At 43.5% G+C, this 15517-nt stretch overlaps 1 protein-coding gene across 3 annotated transcripts in view; it reads left to right on the top strand.

Moving 5' to 3' along the window:
* DAPK2 (death associated protein kinase 2) overlaps positions 1 to 15517 on the top strand; it is a 73363-nt gene that overhangs the window by 40465 nt on the left and 17381 nt on the right. For all 3 annotated transcript variants that reach the window (XM_066634933.1, XM_066634931.1, XM_066634932.1), the window contains 5 exons: positions 4030 to 4251; positions 9289 to 9427; positions 12358 to 12487; positions 12906 to 12954; positions 13599 to 13625. In XM_066634933.1, coding sequence (XP_066491030.1) covers positions 4030 to 4251; positions 9289 to 9427; positions 12358 to 12487; positions 12906 to 12954; positions 13599 to 13625 — 567 coding nt within the window. The remainder of the gene's footprint in view (positions 1 to 4029; positions 4252 to 9288; positions 9428 to 12357; positions 12488 to 12905; positions 12955 to 13598; positions 13626 to 15517) is intronic.

Below are 15517 nucleotides of genomic sequence, written 5' to 3'. Positions count from 1 at the left end.
TCAATTTGAACAGCTGCTTTTGCAAGTTACTAAACCAGGAGGCATTTTAGTGTTGGAAGAATCTTCAAGACAGCTCCAAAAATACCTCCAACGTTGCTCTGTTCTGGTATGCCGTTGATTTAGGAAGTATATGGCTTGCTTTTCAATCCACGTTCTTAGTGCATGGAGCAACATTTTTAAAAATACGATGTGAAAAAAATGAAATACCACACTAACCTGAGGGGCAAATCAAAATGATGAGAGCTGAAGGATATAATAGAGAGCAGACAGTAACCATTTTTTTAAAAAGCTGCCTAAATAAGGTAGCCCTCTTGCAGCTGTCATCTGCCCCAGGGGGCAGGCTCATACTGATGATAATGTCACCTTCCCTCTCTGGGTATATTGTGGCTGTGGCCTGGTCCCATAGGAGGTCAAAGGGTCCTAATTCAGATTCATTTTATTTCTCTATCTCACACACACATCTGCCATGTAACACAAAAAAATTGGTTTGGTTTGGGACACATTGGTTTGGGATTATTGTTCCATATTGTGATATGTAGTTTGGCAGTGTGAGATACTGACCCAAGTTACCCAGTGAACTTTGGAGTTGAGTGGGAATTTTTGGACGTGGTTTTTCCTCCATTGGAGTCCAATGTTTTGATCCCGTGTGACACAAAGCGAGCAGTTTGGATGTTCAGAACTGAACTTGCTCTTAGAATGGCATGGACAGAACTGATGATGCCAGAAGAGAAAGTGAAATAGTTGCAAGTTTCAAAGTCCTTTCATTTCACGTGATCAAGCAGATAGTAATTCTTAGAACAGACTGTCTTTGAAGTTGACACTGCCAATTCCTTTGCTCTATTCTGGTTATCCGTAGAATGAAAAATTAAATTAAACCAAGGACAACCTATTAGAATGGGGCTGGTAGGCTACAGTTGCACCATTACTTATCACCAAAGGATCAGGGCACTGTCCACATCTACTTCAAATTCACACCATATGTAAAATATTCCTTAAAAACTTCAGACAACATTATCTTTTCCCATTCATTTATGCTTTTGATGATGACGGTTCAGGTCTCCCAGTAGATTTCTGTAATATATAGTAAATATTAAGCAGCTTTCTGACCAGTTCTGCCACCAGTAGGCAAAGAAGTAGTGGTGGGAATAGCAATTAATAATCGTGTTTTTTTTAAATATCACCATCACAATGTGAAAAGTCTGGAGGTGCTTACAATCTAGCCACTGACACAAGGGAATGCAGCTCTATAAAATTGTACTGAATTATATTGTGAATTACAACCCATTTGTGTACATAAGTTGAGGCTAGCAATCAGAGATATAAAATTAGTGGTTGAGTCTCTGTTCCATAATTCTTGGGCATTTCAGGGCATGTTAAGGTCAAGTGTAAATCTTATCTCTGGCTTTCTGGGCTCTTGTCGATTTTGGAGAGGCTCCAAGTTGGACTTAGGCCGTGGTTTGTGTGATAATTATACAATGCTCGTACTATTGCGCTATAAGGTTTGGAATTTAATTGCAGGATATGCGACATAATTTATGCTGTCTACAGACTTATACTGTAATTACCAAACTTGTAAAATGTGTAATACTATAGAAAGAGTTTCCAGTTCAGAGCTTCTCCTTTGTAAACTAAAGCCTGCAATTGTAATCAGTCTGAAATTCTGCTAAAAAATGTCCCAGAGTTGATCTCCATGTTCTGAATAACCATGTGGTACAGCCCTATTGGTATTCTACCACTATAAGACTACTGCATTAAAAAAGAAAAATGAAAAATCAATTTCCCTTTTAAAGTAACCCATCAGGCAGAGACATTCCATTCTAGCCCTTTCCTTGATGAGATCTATTTGAGTCATGTGAACTGGTTTTGAGTCAAGTTATAAATGTGGTAGTAGTGTGGTAAAGTCTTTTCTGCCTTATTGCCTATTCTTTTTTATTTATTATTATTTCCCTATTTAAAAAAAATAAAAAATCCATATACATAAACAATGGCTTATAAAAAATTTACACAATAAATATCTGGAAACATAAAAGCAAACATAACAATGTATGACAACAGTGTAAAACAGCAGAAGTAAGAATAATGAAATTATTTCATTCATGCAGGGGTATTCTAAAGAATACCTCTGCAGCCAGAATTAAAAGCAGCTGCCAAAAAAAACAACAGCCCACCACTGTCCTCTCCTCTGTACTTACTTTTCTGTAGTGTCCATCTCTTCTTTTTCCAGCCTAGGGAGTGCAACATCATATGCTGCAAGCCATGATGGGCATGTGCAACTTCCTGGTTTTAGAAGTAGACTGTCTCTGAATGCCAGATGCAAGGGAGTGGCGACGGGGTTTAGGTATCTTGTTGTCTCTTGTGCTCTCTGAGGCATCAGTGGGCCACTATGAGGTACAGGAAGCTGGACTACATGGCCCTTTTTACCTTTTACAAGTAGCGCCGGCATGCAGGGAGTGCAGGAAAACTTGCGGACGTCTCTGCAAGGGCTCCCCAAGCCTCAGTAACTGGAAAAACGCAATTAGAACCCACTTCCGTATTCGCAGTTGAAAACCAGTAATGGATTCCAATAGCTTTCCCCCCCCTGTTAATAAGGCTTGGGGAGCCCTGCAGAAGCATCTGCAGAGGCACCCAGACCCCCAAGATGCCAGCATTCTTTGTAAGAGGTAAGGAAACCCCCTTCCTTTCCAACAATGGTGCAATCCTGGGGATCACGTTGCTGTCTTAGCCCTGCACTACTTAGGTGGTTCACCATTCCCTTGTAGGAGTTTGGAAACCACTGTACTAAAATGTATAGGAATAATAAAACATAGCCCCCTTTTTTCCTGCCTCACCTCTTGGAAAGAACCTTGAGAGTTATTAGAAACTGTCTCTGCTGTACTGGTTCTATGTTTGAATTGTATCTATTGTTGGGTTTAAAGGAGGAAGGGGAGCAAGCTGTAGAATGAATTCATCCAGACTACGGTCAAGAGCTATTCTTTGTTTTCTCTGCAGGCTAATTGCTTCACACCTCAATCTGAGAGGCTTCCATTCCTCTTCTACCCAGTTAGATTCTATGTTTTGTATTAACCATCTGGTCTGAGGTTTTCCTCTTTCTGAGCTGTTCAGGAAACACTAGAATTAGTGTTTGGACAGTGACCTTGAAAATGAGCAGTTGCGCTCAAGTCATGTCTGCTTGTCATGAAGCACTTTTGCCAGTCCATAGTTCTAAAAATTGTATGATGTCAGGTGGAAAGAAAGGGCTGGCCTATCAATAAGATCAACTGAGACAGTTGCCTCAGGTCATAGAGGAGGTCCCTGACTGCCCCTTTTCCTCCTTCATCTCCTGTTCTTTGGATTTGTAAAGGAAGAGGGGAATGGAAAAGAGGAAGTCAGGAGAAGAGACTGGGTGGAATTGCAGACCACTTCAGGAGGTTTGGAACTGACCCTATGTGGAAATTGCGTTTCTTACATGTTCATCAGTGGAGAAAAGTGTTTTAGTAGGTAGGTAGACAGGGCAGTTCTCCCTGCTTGGTGCCGTAAGCAGTGGGATTCAAGGCAGGGAGGGAAAGGATCCTGAGGCACATGGAACCTTCATTGTCCCCTGGCAGAATATGACTAAAACAATATTTTTAAAAGTATATGCTTCCTTTGTTTTTAGATGGTACCGGTATATGTTTCACCAGGCTCCATCTTGGGTGAGGTATTCTCTCCTTTGCTTAGAATCTCTCTTCTAAGATGGTCCTTGCCATTTGTAATTTTTATCAAGTCTTAAACAACAATTAATTTTTAAAAATGTTACGCTGTCCTTCAGTGATGCCTTTTTAGTTGATTAAAAAGTTTATGATCAAACAACTAATTGATTTAAAGTTTGCAACCCTACGTAGAACTGTCATCAAGGGATTTGCCTGAGCCCATCCAATCCAAGTGTCTGATTTGGGGTTTGAACCTGGGTCTTATGCTCCATCAGAGTTGGGGTCCCAAAGCCTTCCCAGGTTCTGGGGCTGGGTGTATCCTTGTCCTGGGTTATTCCTACTGTTCTTTTTCCTTTTGCAGTGGCCAATTTGCTATAGTGAAGAAATGCCGGGAGAAGAGCACAGGGGTGGAATACGCTGCCAAATTCATCAAGAAGCGCCAGAGCCGAGCGAGCCGTCGCGGGGTGAGGCGAGAGGAGATTGAGCGAGAGGTGAACATTCTGCAGCAGATCCTCCATGCCAACATTATCAAGCTCCATGACATCTATGAGAACAAGACAGATGTGGTCCTCATCCTTGAGCTGTGAGTAGGAGGGTTGTTTGTGTGTGTGGATGCACACAGTGGTATCGCTAGGGTTTGCATCCCCCAGTGCAGAAGGCAAACCCATTACCCTATGATGTTCCTCCTCCCATGCTGTGGTGGGGCAGTGCCCCAGAAGGTGGGCATGGTGATGTACCACTGGCCTGCCCCTGCTGGTTTTTTGGCTATAACTTTTGGTAGAATAGAGATATTTTAATGTTTCATTTCATTGCATTCTGCGTGAAATCATACATCAATTGATATATAACATGATGGTATTATCTGAAAAGACTAAGATTTTTAAAATTTTGGTGAGTAGTGGTATCACACCTCACCCCCGTGTGTGTCACCTGCTGTGGCGTGCACCCCCTAGTGACGCCACTTCATGCATGTGTTTCACTTTAATTTTTTTTTTAAGTAAGGTTCTAGTCCTTAAGACTGCGAAGGTAAGCTTGAAAATAATTGGGCAATGCCTAATGAGGCCAGGCAAATCTGTTGAGTAGAGTGTTCTGGCTTTGTTACTCCTTGCCCCGTTGCAGGCCAGAATAAATTATGCAAAATGAGAAGAATGCAAATTAGCTTGACTTGTTGAATTTTGCAACCTATTTAAATTATGCATTTTCCTGTCAGATAATTATGTACTGTTATTTGGACTGCATTTTTCTATTAAAATATTATAATCAGAGCAGCTAACAAAAAATTATAAAACACATTGTAATGTATGTGAAATAACTGTTTAAGAATATTGGAAAGACTGCAGGCAGTCATTGACCAGTACCGAGTTTACTGTGGTGTTATGTTATCCTTAACTAGATCAGTGTTATTTATTTTAAAACATTTACCAGTATATTCTGCCTTCCTCCTCTGCACCAAAGGGCCCAATATAGCTAGCAACAATACAATACAATACAATACAATACAATACAATACAATACAATACAATACAATACAATACAATACAATACAATACAATACAATACAATACAATGCAGTAACTCTCATATTTCAGATGCAAGAGTTATTGAATGAATGAGGCTGGCTTGTCTGAAGCCACCTACCTAGGAAGTTGATTTTCATTCCTCATACCATCTAACTGGGTTCCCAGAATGTGGAACCACTAGCTATGCACTTTCAGGAATTAACAACAAATCTTGGGAAATGAAGTCACCATTTAAATAAACGAGGTCACCACCCATTTGTACGTGGCAAGTTGGGGGTGCCAGTGATATTTAAGGACTAGGGGAGAAACTGAGTGAACCTGGCAGTGGCAGCATCACTTTTTTTCTTTTCTTTTTTTTTGCCATAAATCCCCCTCACCTTCAGAGAGAAAAAAATGGCAGGCTCCAGCAGACCCCATGACAGGCAGTGCTAGACAGACCACTGCCATGAAAAATATGGCAGCAGTGAAAAAAGTGAACTGGGGGTGTGATTTGGAGGGACTTTCTCTCCCCCCTCTAATTTCAAGCCAGAAGTTATTTTCTATTGGCTTTTGACTGAGTCATCATTTTGAACAGTCTTCCCCTCCCTTTGTGCAGGTATGCATGTCTTTCAGTGACCTGATGTAGTCACTGTCAGTTTCTGAGTCCTGTTGTCTTGTATGGGTAATATCTGACCAACTCATTGAACTGTGCTATTTTATCAGTATGTGAAATGTCTCCTTTTGTTGCCTTCTCTTCAGGCTACCTAGTCCTTCTGGTTTTCTGGCATTAATCAGCCACAATCCTTTTGAACTGCAGCGTTCAATTATAAAAGAGTGAGCTGAAAATGGACCAGGTTCTGGAACAGTTCTGCTGTTCTGGAACCCCACTCTCTTCCTTATGTTCCATAAATGTTAATCCAGCCCTAGATCTGGTTGGAGCTCCCAGTGACCAAGGGATGGAAGTATATTCTCATCAGTCCCAATGTTCCTACATAATAATGTCACACACACAAAGTTCTAAGAATCCGATTCATCTTTCCCTGTCTCCTTGACCGAACTTGGTCAACGCAAAACACAGCATCTCTTCCAATCCAGGTTACACCTTTACAGCCAGAGTTGTGGGCTCAGATGAAGTGAGGGAATGTGAAATAATCTTCTTAGTATAATAACTTATTCCTCTTGCAAAATATGGGCTGTTGGAATATAGAATTTCAAATTCCCTGGTTAGTCAAAACAAATCCGGGGCTGGAATCTCTTATTGCTGAGTTTTTCCACAAGTCTCTTGGGATGTACGCAATGGTTTCTGTACATCGTTGTGCAGTGGTGTTCAGCGCCACCCTGTGGAAGACTTGCACACAGCATGCTAGTTTATGATCAGTGTTTTGATGTTCATTGATTAGTGATACAACAGCTTTTTTTGCAAGTGCAAATACAGTATTATATTTTCATGATTGAGTGCTTCCATCTGATACTCTGGCCCAGTATTTTTCAAAGCATGCTCCTAGGAGCCCTGGGGTTCCCTAAGACCACTTCAGGCCTTCACAAGTGCACCATGAGTGACTGCCATCTGCCCCTTGCCTTGTTTGTTTGTCCCTCTCACCTCCCTTGTGTGTGGCTGTCCTTCCTCATCTCCCTCCTGTTCTATCTCTTTGCTGGTGTAACATTGATCCCCAAGAGGAAAGGGGGTTATCAAAAGACCCTGGAAAATGGGCACTGCAGTCACAGTCAGCCCCACACTTATGCACCCAACCTCCACTGCACTTCAGTAATGTCTGCTTTGATACACACTGCCAAGCACTTCTCCCCTCCTTCCTGCCTGCACCTCTCCACCTGTAAAGGCTCTGGTAGTGGGCAGGAGAGAAATCACAGGGTACCAAATGGTTTTCCCAGGCTTTCAAAGTGGCTCAAACCTGGAAGCCAAATTCCTCTGGTCACCAATCAAATACTCACAAGCAACTTACTTAAAAGGGTTATTCAAGTTATTCCATGTTGGTTAGTATGAGGAGAATCCTCCGCTCCACGTATGAAGTACTCAAAAGTTATCTCCAAATAATGTGTGAGATTACATACATTTTAAGGCAGCCCAAAACAATAAAGCTATCTACTTACCACCTTGAATTGATTCTCCAAGTCTCACCATGCAGGGTTGTCATTCAAACAAACAGAGCGACCCACTGCACTCCTAGCCAGGAACAGGCAACTATCCACTTCTCTTTCCCAGTTATATGCCTATTCCCCACCTGGTCCACTTCCATTCATTCATTACAGCATACTGTGCCCTGTGGGTACTAGTCCCTGTTTCCAGGCATCTGACAAAACTCCATTTGACAACTCATGAGTTCTGTCCCTGCATCCATCTGATAAGGCCACCTGCAGGGTGACTCCCTTTGCTGTTTCTGAACAATGGCTCTTCAAAAGCTGGCACCAAGCGACCCTAAATTGCCAGCTTTATTTTACCGGAAGAGCTAACTTCTGACTATCCATTCTAACTTCAAAAGGGGACAGGTTTTACACTTCCTTACTACCCAGATCTCAGAGGAAGAGAATCTCTGCTTCAAAGCATCACCATCCCCACATCCTGTTTCAAACACTTTCCTCTCTCCCCTCAGAGGAATACAACAGAGAGGGAGGAAACCCACCTCCATGACAGCTGGTATTTAGCATTGGGCTCAGTGCTCCACCACACCATGCATGTGATGGTGTTCTGGGGCTCCCTATGACTTGACACATGCGTCAACAGGGCTCCCCAGGACTGCTTTTAGGAATGCACAGGGCTCTGAAGACTGAAAAGTTTAAGAACCACTGCTCTAGCCCAGGGGTGCCCAAACCCTGGTCTTGGGCCTGCTTGCAGCCCTTGAGAACTCCCAATCTGGCCCTCAGGGAGACCCCTAGTCTCCAATGAGCCTCTGGCCCTCTGGAGACTTGTTGGAGCCCATGCTGGCCTGACTCAACTGCTCTCAGCGTGACGGCCAACACGTGAGCTGTGAGACGAGGGCTCCCTTCTTTGCTTGCTGTTTCACATCTGTGAAGCAGCAGCGGCAGCAAAGGATAGGCTGGCCTTGCTTTGTGCAAGGCCTTTTATAGGCCTTGAGCAGTTGCAAGACCTTCATTCATTCATATAAGTTCCAATATATTTATTTAAGTAAATTTATTCAAATTTGAAATGTAAATTAATTTCCCCCCCCCCCAGCCCCTGACACAGTGTCAGAGAGATGATGTGGGCCTCCTGCCGAAAAGTTTGGACACCCCTGCTCTAGCCCATGACTCTCACCACCTTCACACTTCCTCTTCTTCTCCATTCAAATCCAGAGAGGAAATGGAGGAGGCAGATGGCAGAGGTGGGTGGAAAAGTGTGACCCTTTTCAGTCCTCTTCCTGAGGCAACTGCCTCAGTTGATCTCATTAATGAGGACCCACCTCATTAATATAATATGTAAATATTACATTGTATAGTATGTATAATATTAATATACATACTACACTATGCAGAATATAGTACAGGGATGTCAAACATAAGGACCGCAGGCCAAATGCCACCTCCTAAAGCAATTTATCTGGCCGCCATTATAATTGGGCTCTCCCAGTTTGATAATTGGGCTCTCTCATATCTTGAAAATATGATCAAGATTTGCACATTTTCTCTCTGTTATTTGCAGCTAATGATTCTCTATGTGAGAACAAAGTGCTTATTTCTGACCATCATCTGCTTAATGATGCCACTTTCTACTTAATGGTGTCATTTCTGGCCCTGAGCTGGCACCAGGACCAGATATATTTATCTCAGGACCTCATTCCTGGGACAGAGCAACAAACAGTACACAAGACATTTTGGTGCCTGATGTAGGAGATATTCCAGTATACTAATGGGCACACAGAGAATGGTCTCTTGGAAGGGATAGAAGTGGGTACAGTTTCCTGGGAACTCCTCTTGTACCTACCTGATTTAAATGAATGGTAGCTGTGTATGAGTGTTATCTAACTGTATTTCGCTTCAGCATTCTTTCTGTCTGCCCTGGATTACCAACTTTAAAGGCGTTGGCGGCACTTTTAAGCTCTTTACAGTTAACCGTTTTTATTCTTATCATAAACTGTAGGCACTACCTTGTCTCTTTCTTGTCTCAGAGTGTCTGGAGGAGAGCTCTTTGATTTCCTGGCCCAGAAAGAGTCTTTGAGTGAGGAGGAAGCCACCCAGTTCATTAAGCAGATTCTGGATGGGGTCAATTATCTGCATGCCAAGAAAATCGCCCATTTTGATTTAAAAGTAAGTGGGAGACGAGTGAAGCAGCCAGGAGTCTTGGCTGTGTATCGACAATGGTGATCAATGGTTGGTTGATTACATGCTTATTTTTTATTTTATTTTTTTTTTCATTTCCATTTCTAGCCTAGCTCACTTGCATAGATGACAGGAGACACAATCCAGTCAAAGTTAAACACTTGGAAGTCCTAACATAAGAAGAGCCTTGCTAGTCAATCAGGCCAGAGAGAGTGAGCAAAGCAAATGCTTGACACTTCGGTTGAAACTAGTTGGTTTATGAGTTCTCAGCTTTGACTGTAGTATGTCCATTATGTTGTTTTAAAAAAAACAACACTAAATGCTCAATACAATTTTAATTAAACCTAGCAGAGTGCTGCTAAACACAACCATACTGGTTAACACTAGCTACAAACTGGCAGTCTGTACAAGAAGTGTTTTAACATGCTTGTGGAGGTGTATCTTTCCTGTAGAGTGGGCTGCAGCTTTGCACTCTGCAGTGATCAGACAGCAGTTTCTATGCAGGTGAGATTTGATTTACGAACATGCACTTGGAAATTCTTGTTGATGGTAAAAAATTAATATCCCTCTGGCCGGGCCAGCCCATCCTGGAGGCCAGCTGAAGCAGGGGGTGGCCACTTAATTCTATATCTTCCTCCTCCCTCTTTCTCTTCCAGTTCAGAGATTGGAAGTGTGGAGGAAAGGAGAGCGGTGTAATAGAGTTTGACACTCTGGCCCACCACCTCTCCTCTGCACTTCCTCTTCCACTCTATCTCCCTGTACCTTTTCTAATCCAGGAAGTGGAGAGAGCAGAGGCTGGAACATCACCAGGTATAAGGGGAGGCAACATTTAGTACCCTGTTTCAAGCTCTGGGAGCATGAGAAGTCTTGGACCAACCCTGTTTCCTGGGAGATGTCCATGCCTAGTTGTGCCTGATATAGGAAAGGGGACATGAGCCACCACAATGCTGAAAAAGGTTGGTCAGGGGACCTAGCTAAATTTTGCACAGGGGAGAATGTAGTTGTCATTTTTATGTAGGTCTCAATTTGTATAGCTCAAAACTGAGATTCTGAACAAACCACTGTGAGTTTAATAAAAATAAGTTGCTTTATGGTGTTTCAGTCCACTTAACTCCAAGTACTGTGGCATAATTACTTTTTGGATTGCAGCCTTAGCAGTAAAGACTCCATCAAGCCCAGCTATATGTGGTTATATTCTGTATCCATCAGATTTAAAATATGCACAGCCTGTTTGTGCTGTAATCTCAAAAATCAGAATCCTTCCTGCCAATTTCTGTGCTGTGATGGATGCAGGCAGAGGAAATCTCTTTCCTGTTTGGGGACAGGTGTGTCCCCCTTGTAGCAAAATAACCCTGTCCTTGAGCTGTTCTCACAAAATAAAACAAGAGTAGCTAATGTCAATTGCTGCCAATTTCCCCCATCTCACCTCTGGCATTCCTTTACCCAGGCCAAGTAGTGGCTTTATGTTTCAGGAAGAGAAACATGAGATGAAACAGAAGGGAAAATTTCTTCATTAGGGCTGCCTGTATATTATGCCTAATAGCTCATGTGGTTGCATTTATAGTAAAATCCCTATTATGTTACTGGGTAGGAGGCATACTGTTATGTTTTTGTGGCTGAAGACCTAAATTTTTCACTGGTCCTAAGGTGGGGGGGGGTGGAGTTCATATTTATATGTTGAGTGCACAGAAACACGTTGGACTCTGCTTCAATGCCCCCATTAGTGGAGCTTGGCCACCTGTTGTCAAGCTTGTGGTGCAGGTTTTGTTCCCAGCACAATAGTGTCCTGAAGCACAAAGCTTCACTTTTCAATAATAGGCCCATCTCCTGCAAGCAGGCCTGCCACATTGATTCTTGGGCAGGAGGAGGAAGTACTCGCATGGGCACATCCTTCTTAGCAGCCAGTAGGGTTTGCTTGCAGCAGGGACCCTAGATGGCTCGTAGGGACCTCATTGGCTGCAGCAGCACTTCCAACAGACCTGGAAGCCAACTTGGAAAACCTAGAATTGCATGGACTCTAGACATGAGCTATGGATTGACAGAATCTCTTGGTGGACCATGGGCATCCAGCATGTGCCCAGCTATGTCCACTCTCTGGTGCCACCGCTGGGCTGAGGACTTAAACCTGTTCCACTCTGCATGTGACTACAGTGTCTGGGTTGAGGATCAAGTTTTGTCCCATCTCTCAGTCTGGCCCATTCATAAGACTGAATGAGTCAATTGCTAGAAGTGCTTACCACTAATTGTCTGCCTGTCTCCCCCCACCACTGCTTCTCTGTCAATCTGAATTGGGGAAGAGATTGGAGTGGAATTGGAAATTGGAAATTGGAGGAGAGGAGAGTAATGGAACTGCTTTATCAAAACTGAGTTCTTGATATAATCCTGCACAGCCTTTGCCCCACAGTTCTTAAAGCCAACCCTGCTCAGGCTGCTACCACACAGGGTCATTGTGAAGATAGGGGGAAATGGGGCAGGCAGTGGGGCGGATTGGAGGGGAAGACAAAATTGTCAGTGGGTCCCATCTCCTATTTTATTTTTGTATTGGGGTCGCGGCACAAAAAACGTTGAGGACCACTAAGCTACAGCATATCCATCTCTGATTCTCTGGTCTATCATTCTTCTCTCTTCCCTACTTCCTCTTCTACTCTGTTTCATTCTTACTTTTCAACTCCAGGGAAGAGGAGGAGAAGAAGCAGTGCCGGTAACTGGTGTGCCACCAGGGGAAGGGGATGAGCATTTGATGTATTACATCAGATTCTGGGCAGTCTTGGGCTTGGTGTATAGGTGTTACTTTACCATTTTGCCCACCCTCAGTTTACTGCAGACCTACCTGAATCTAATTAACAAATAGGACCTTTTGAGAAATTATAGCCACCACAAACCCATCGTTTTGTTTTTCTTTCCTTTTTTTTTTTAAGCCTGAGAATATTATGCTGCTAGACAAGAGTATTCCTGTACCGCACATAAAGCTGATTGACTTTGGTCTAGCTCATGAAATAGAAGATGGTGTTGAATTTAAAAATATTTTTGGAACGCCAGAATTTGTAGGTAAGTTGTAAACATTCTGCTCTTGGTTATTGCTATGTGTTTCAGTGTGGCACAAACTTTCACCAAGCTATCAGTCACTTTCGCAATACGATACTTGCCTGATGTAAATTGATACTTACGTTCAATCTGGGTGTATTTACCTGACCCTCTGAAACTACCCATAAAACCATAAATGGAACATAAACTGCTTCCCTTAAGGAAAATGCTGCTACGGCCTATCGATTTCCAGGTATATGTATGCAGTCTTCATTGTGGTGTGTATTGGGGAGAGGGAAGGGAGGGAAAGTGGCAAGTGGACTGTTGTGTACGCCGCAGTGTGGGTTGTGTTCTTGATGGCCTTTGGGTGCCTTCTAGCCTTGGAATTTTATAATTACTTGCATTCTCTTACTGATATACAATAAATGCTGCTTCTTTTCAGCACCAGAAATAGTGAACTATGAACCTCTTGGGCTGGCTGCAGACATGTGGTAAGGCCTGCTCATTTTCTTTAGTTGTCCAATAAAAATTTACTTCTTGTGCGTCCAGGTTCTGTATAAAAATCCTCTTCAGAACTGACCTTTCCATGAGGATGACTGAAGATGTTACCTCATGTGGTGAATTGGATGGAGTGGGGGAGTTCCTCCCTGGATTCCAGAAGGAAGAAGGAACAGATTGGACAAAAGTGTAGAGCAGAGGAGAGTCAAAGACACTCTACACATCCATATCATTCTGTTCTTCCTTTTTGGATCCAAGAAGCAGGAGAAAGATGGTTGGAGTTGGCAACTGGCATGCTGCCTTCTAACCTTGGAAGGCTTACCAAAGCATTCCAGCCTTGGAATCCTATATTTTCACTCTCTTGGTGATATCCAATAAATGCTACTCCTTTTCAGTATCAGAAATAGTGAACTGTGAACCACTTGGCAACTGGCATTCTGCTGGTGAGGGAAGGGCAAGACTGTGTCACCTGAGGGTCCTGGAGGCCCTGCCTTGATTTTTTTTTTTTCTAATTTGCATTTAAAGGCCAAATAAATTATTGTCAGATGTCTGTCCACTTCACTTTGCCTATACAAGCAAATAGATTAAATATTGATAGGTGTTATTTTAAATATTTGTGTGTGTTTTTTTCTTTCAGGAGTATAGGAGTCATCACTTACATACTGTAAGTACTATGCTGAGATTGAACATTATAAAAGTTAACTATTGCAATAAGAAGTAGGGTCTCTTATGTCCTTGACAAAGGGGTGTTGCTCAGAGATACAAGAGGGATGACCAGCATTAAAAATATAGAGCCAGTAAAGTGGAATGTAGAATCAAGAAAGAAACAATTTGGCAACAGATGCCCCCCAAATAGCACCCAGAATGTTACAGTCTTTTCTTTGAAACCGTTATAGATCAGGAGTGACCAGAAGCTAGCTTGCAAAGTTGGTAGAACACTGGCCAACTTCTAGTGGACAACCTGGTGCTTGCAGCCTGCTGGGATTCTTGTAAAAAGATACTGGGTAAGGTAGATCTTGTTTGAATCTTCAGTGGTGCCGTCTCTGTGAGACCCAGCAGAGGATTGGTGGAGAGTGCTCAGCTCAGCACCCGTCTCCTTCCATTGGTCTGCCCACCTCCTGCTACTCCCAGTATTCAAGAAGGAAGAAGGAAAGAAGAGGAAGTGTGGAGGAGGGGAGAGTGGTGGGCTAGAGTGTCTCTGACACTAGGCCAGGGCATTTCAACCTTTGGTTTGCATGTACCGCTTTTGCAGTGCTTGCACCACTATTGCCTCCAGAGACAGCAGCTGTGCACAGGAGTGGGTGGCTTGTCCCACCATTGGGGCTTTGCTCTGCACCACCCTGTTTTGAAAGGCCGGGTGTCTGTTTGGCCCACCAGTGCATCATGCACTCGCAGTGTTGGGTCAATCAGGGCAGTGCCAAATAGTCACCATGGCAGTTGAGCCAAGTACCATCTGCCATGCTGTGAAGTACCACTTGTGGCACTAGAACCCTAGCCGAGAAGCACTGCTCTATCCCACTGCTCTGCTATTGTCCACACTTTCTCTTCTGCTCCATTTTCCTATTCTTTTCTGAATTCAAAGAACGAGTGGAGGTGGCAACTGATGTGTTACCAGGCAGGGAAGGGCACCATTTGATGCGGCAAAAGGTGGGGTGGGGGGTTTTGTCTATTCCTCCTCAAGCACTGGAAAGTCTTAGGCCAGCCTTGCTGTTCCATCGAGGCACTTATTATGTTCCGAAGGCAGAGTGCAGACTCACGATCACTTAAGGTAGGTTAGTTGTGTCCAGAGAGATGCCCAGTTGCTTCATACATCAAAGGCATTGGTTAACCCATGGGAATTCTGGACGGGGGGGGGCAGGTCCTGCAAGGCTCAAGTCAGACCCCCCCCCCCCCCGCCCATTCAGAATCTGCTAGCTGAGTTCGTTGGTGTGATTCACAGTGCAGTTGCTGAGGCTGGTCATTAGATGGAGATGCTGAGTTGTCACACCCTAAACAATTACATGAACGCAGCAGTGATTAGTCAGCAGTTAGTCTCCAGATTCGTTTGTGTCTGAAATCCAGTGAGTTCCTATGTTGTCCCTAGTAGGGGGAGAAGCAGCTGAAGTGGGGGGATTTACGGTGGAACAAGTGATAGGGGAAGGGTTAAGCAACCCCTGTTAGTAGATTGACCTTGACTCGGAGGTTTGAATCTAGTTTTCCCCTGTACAATCCTGACCCTTTATCCACTGCATTACTTTGGCTCTCTCCTGCATAGCAGGGGCGTTGTGGGCAGGAGATGCCAACCCAACTTGAGTGATGAAGGTGTAAAACCCAGACAGGAAGGTGAAAGTTTCTGTCTTCCTTAAAGTGGGTGGAAGAAATCTCTGTCCTTTTCAGAACATCACCACCCCTAGTTTTGATTACACAACTCAGCATTCCTGTTAAAACACTTTCTTGTCATTCTTTTAACACATACTTTTAGAAGAGAAACAAAGGACATCCATTATAGTGAAGGACATTTGAGGGGGAGGGAAGAGGAGTCAGAGAGACCAGGCTGGCTCCATCTCTCTCTCTCCT

Source organism: Tiliqua scincoides, chromosome 8 (genome assembly GCF_035046505.1).
Source record: "Tiliqua scincoides isolate rTilSci1 chromosome 8, rTilSci1.hap2, whole genome shotgun sequence".
In the NCBI taxonomy this organism is placed as follows: Eukaryota; Metazoa; Chordata; class Lepidosauria; order Squamata; family Scincidae; genus Tiliqua; species Tiliqua scincoides.
Note: the sequence above shows the minus strand (reverse complement) of the source record. Positions and strands in the feature narration are given on the sequence as shown.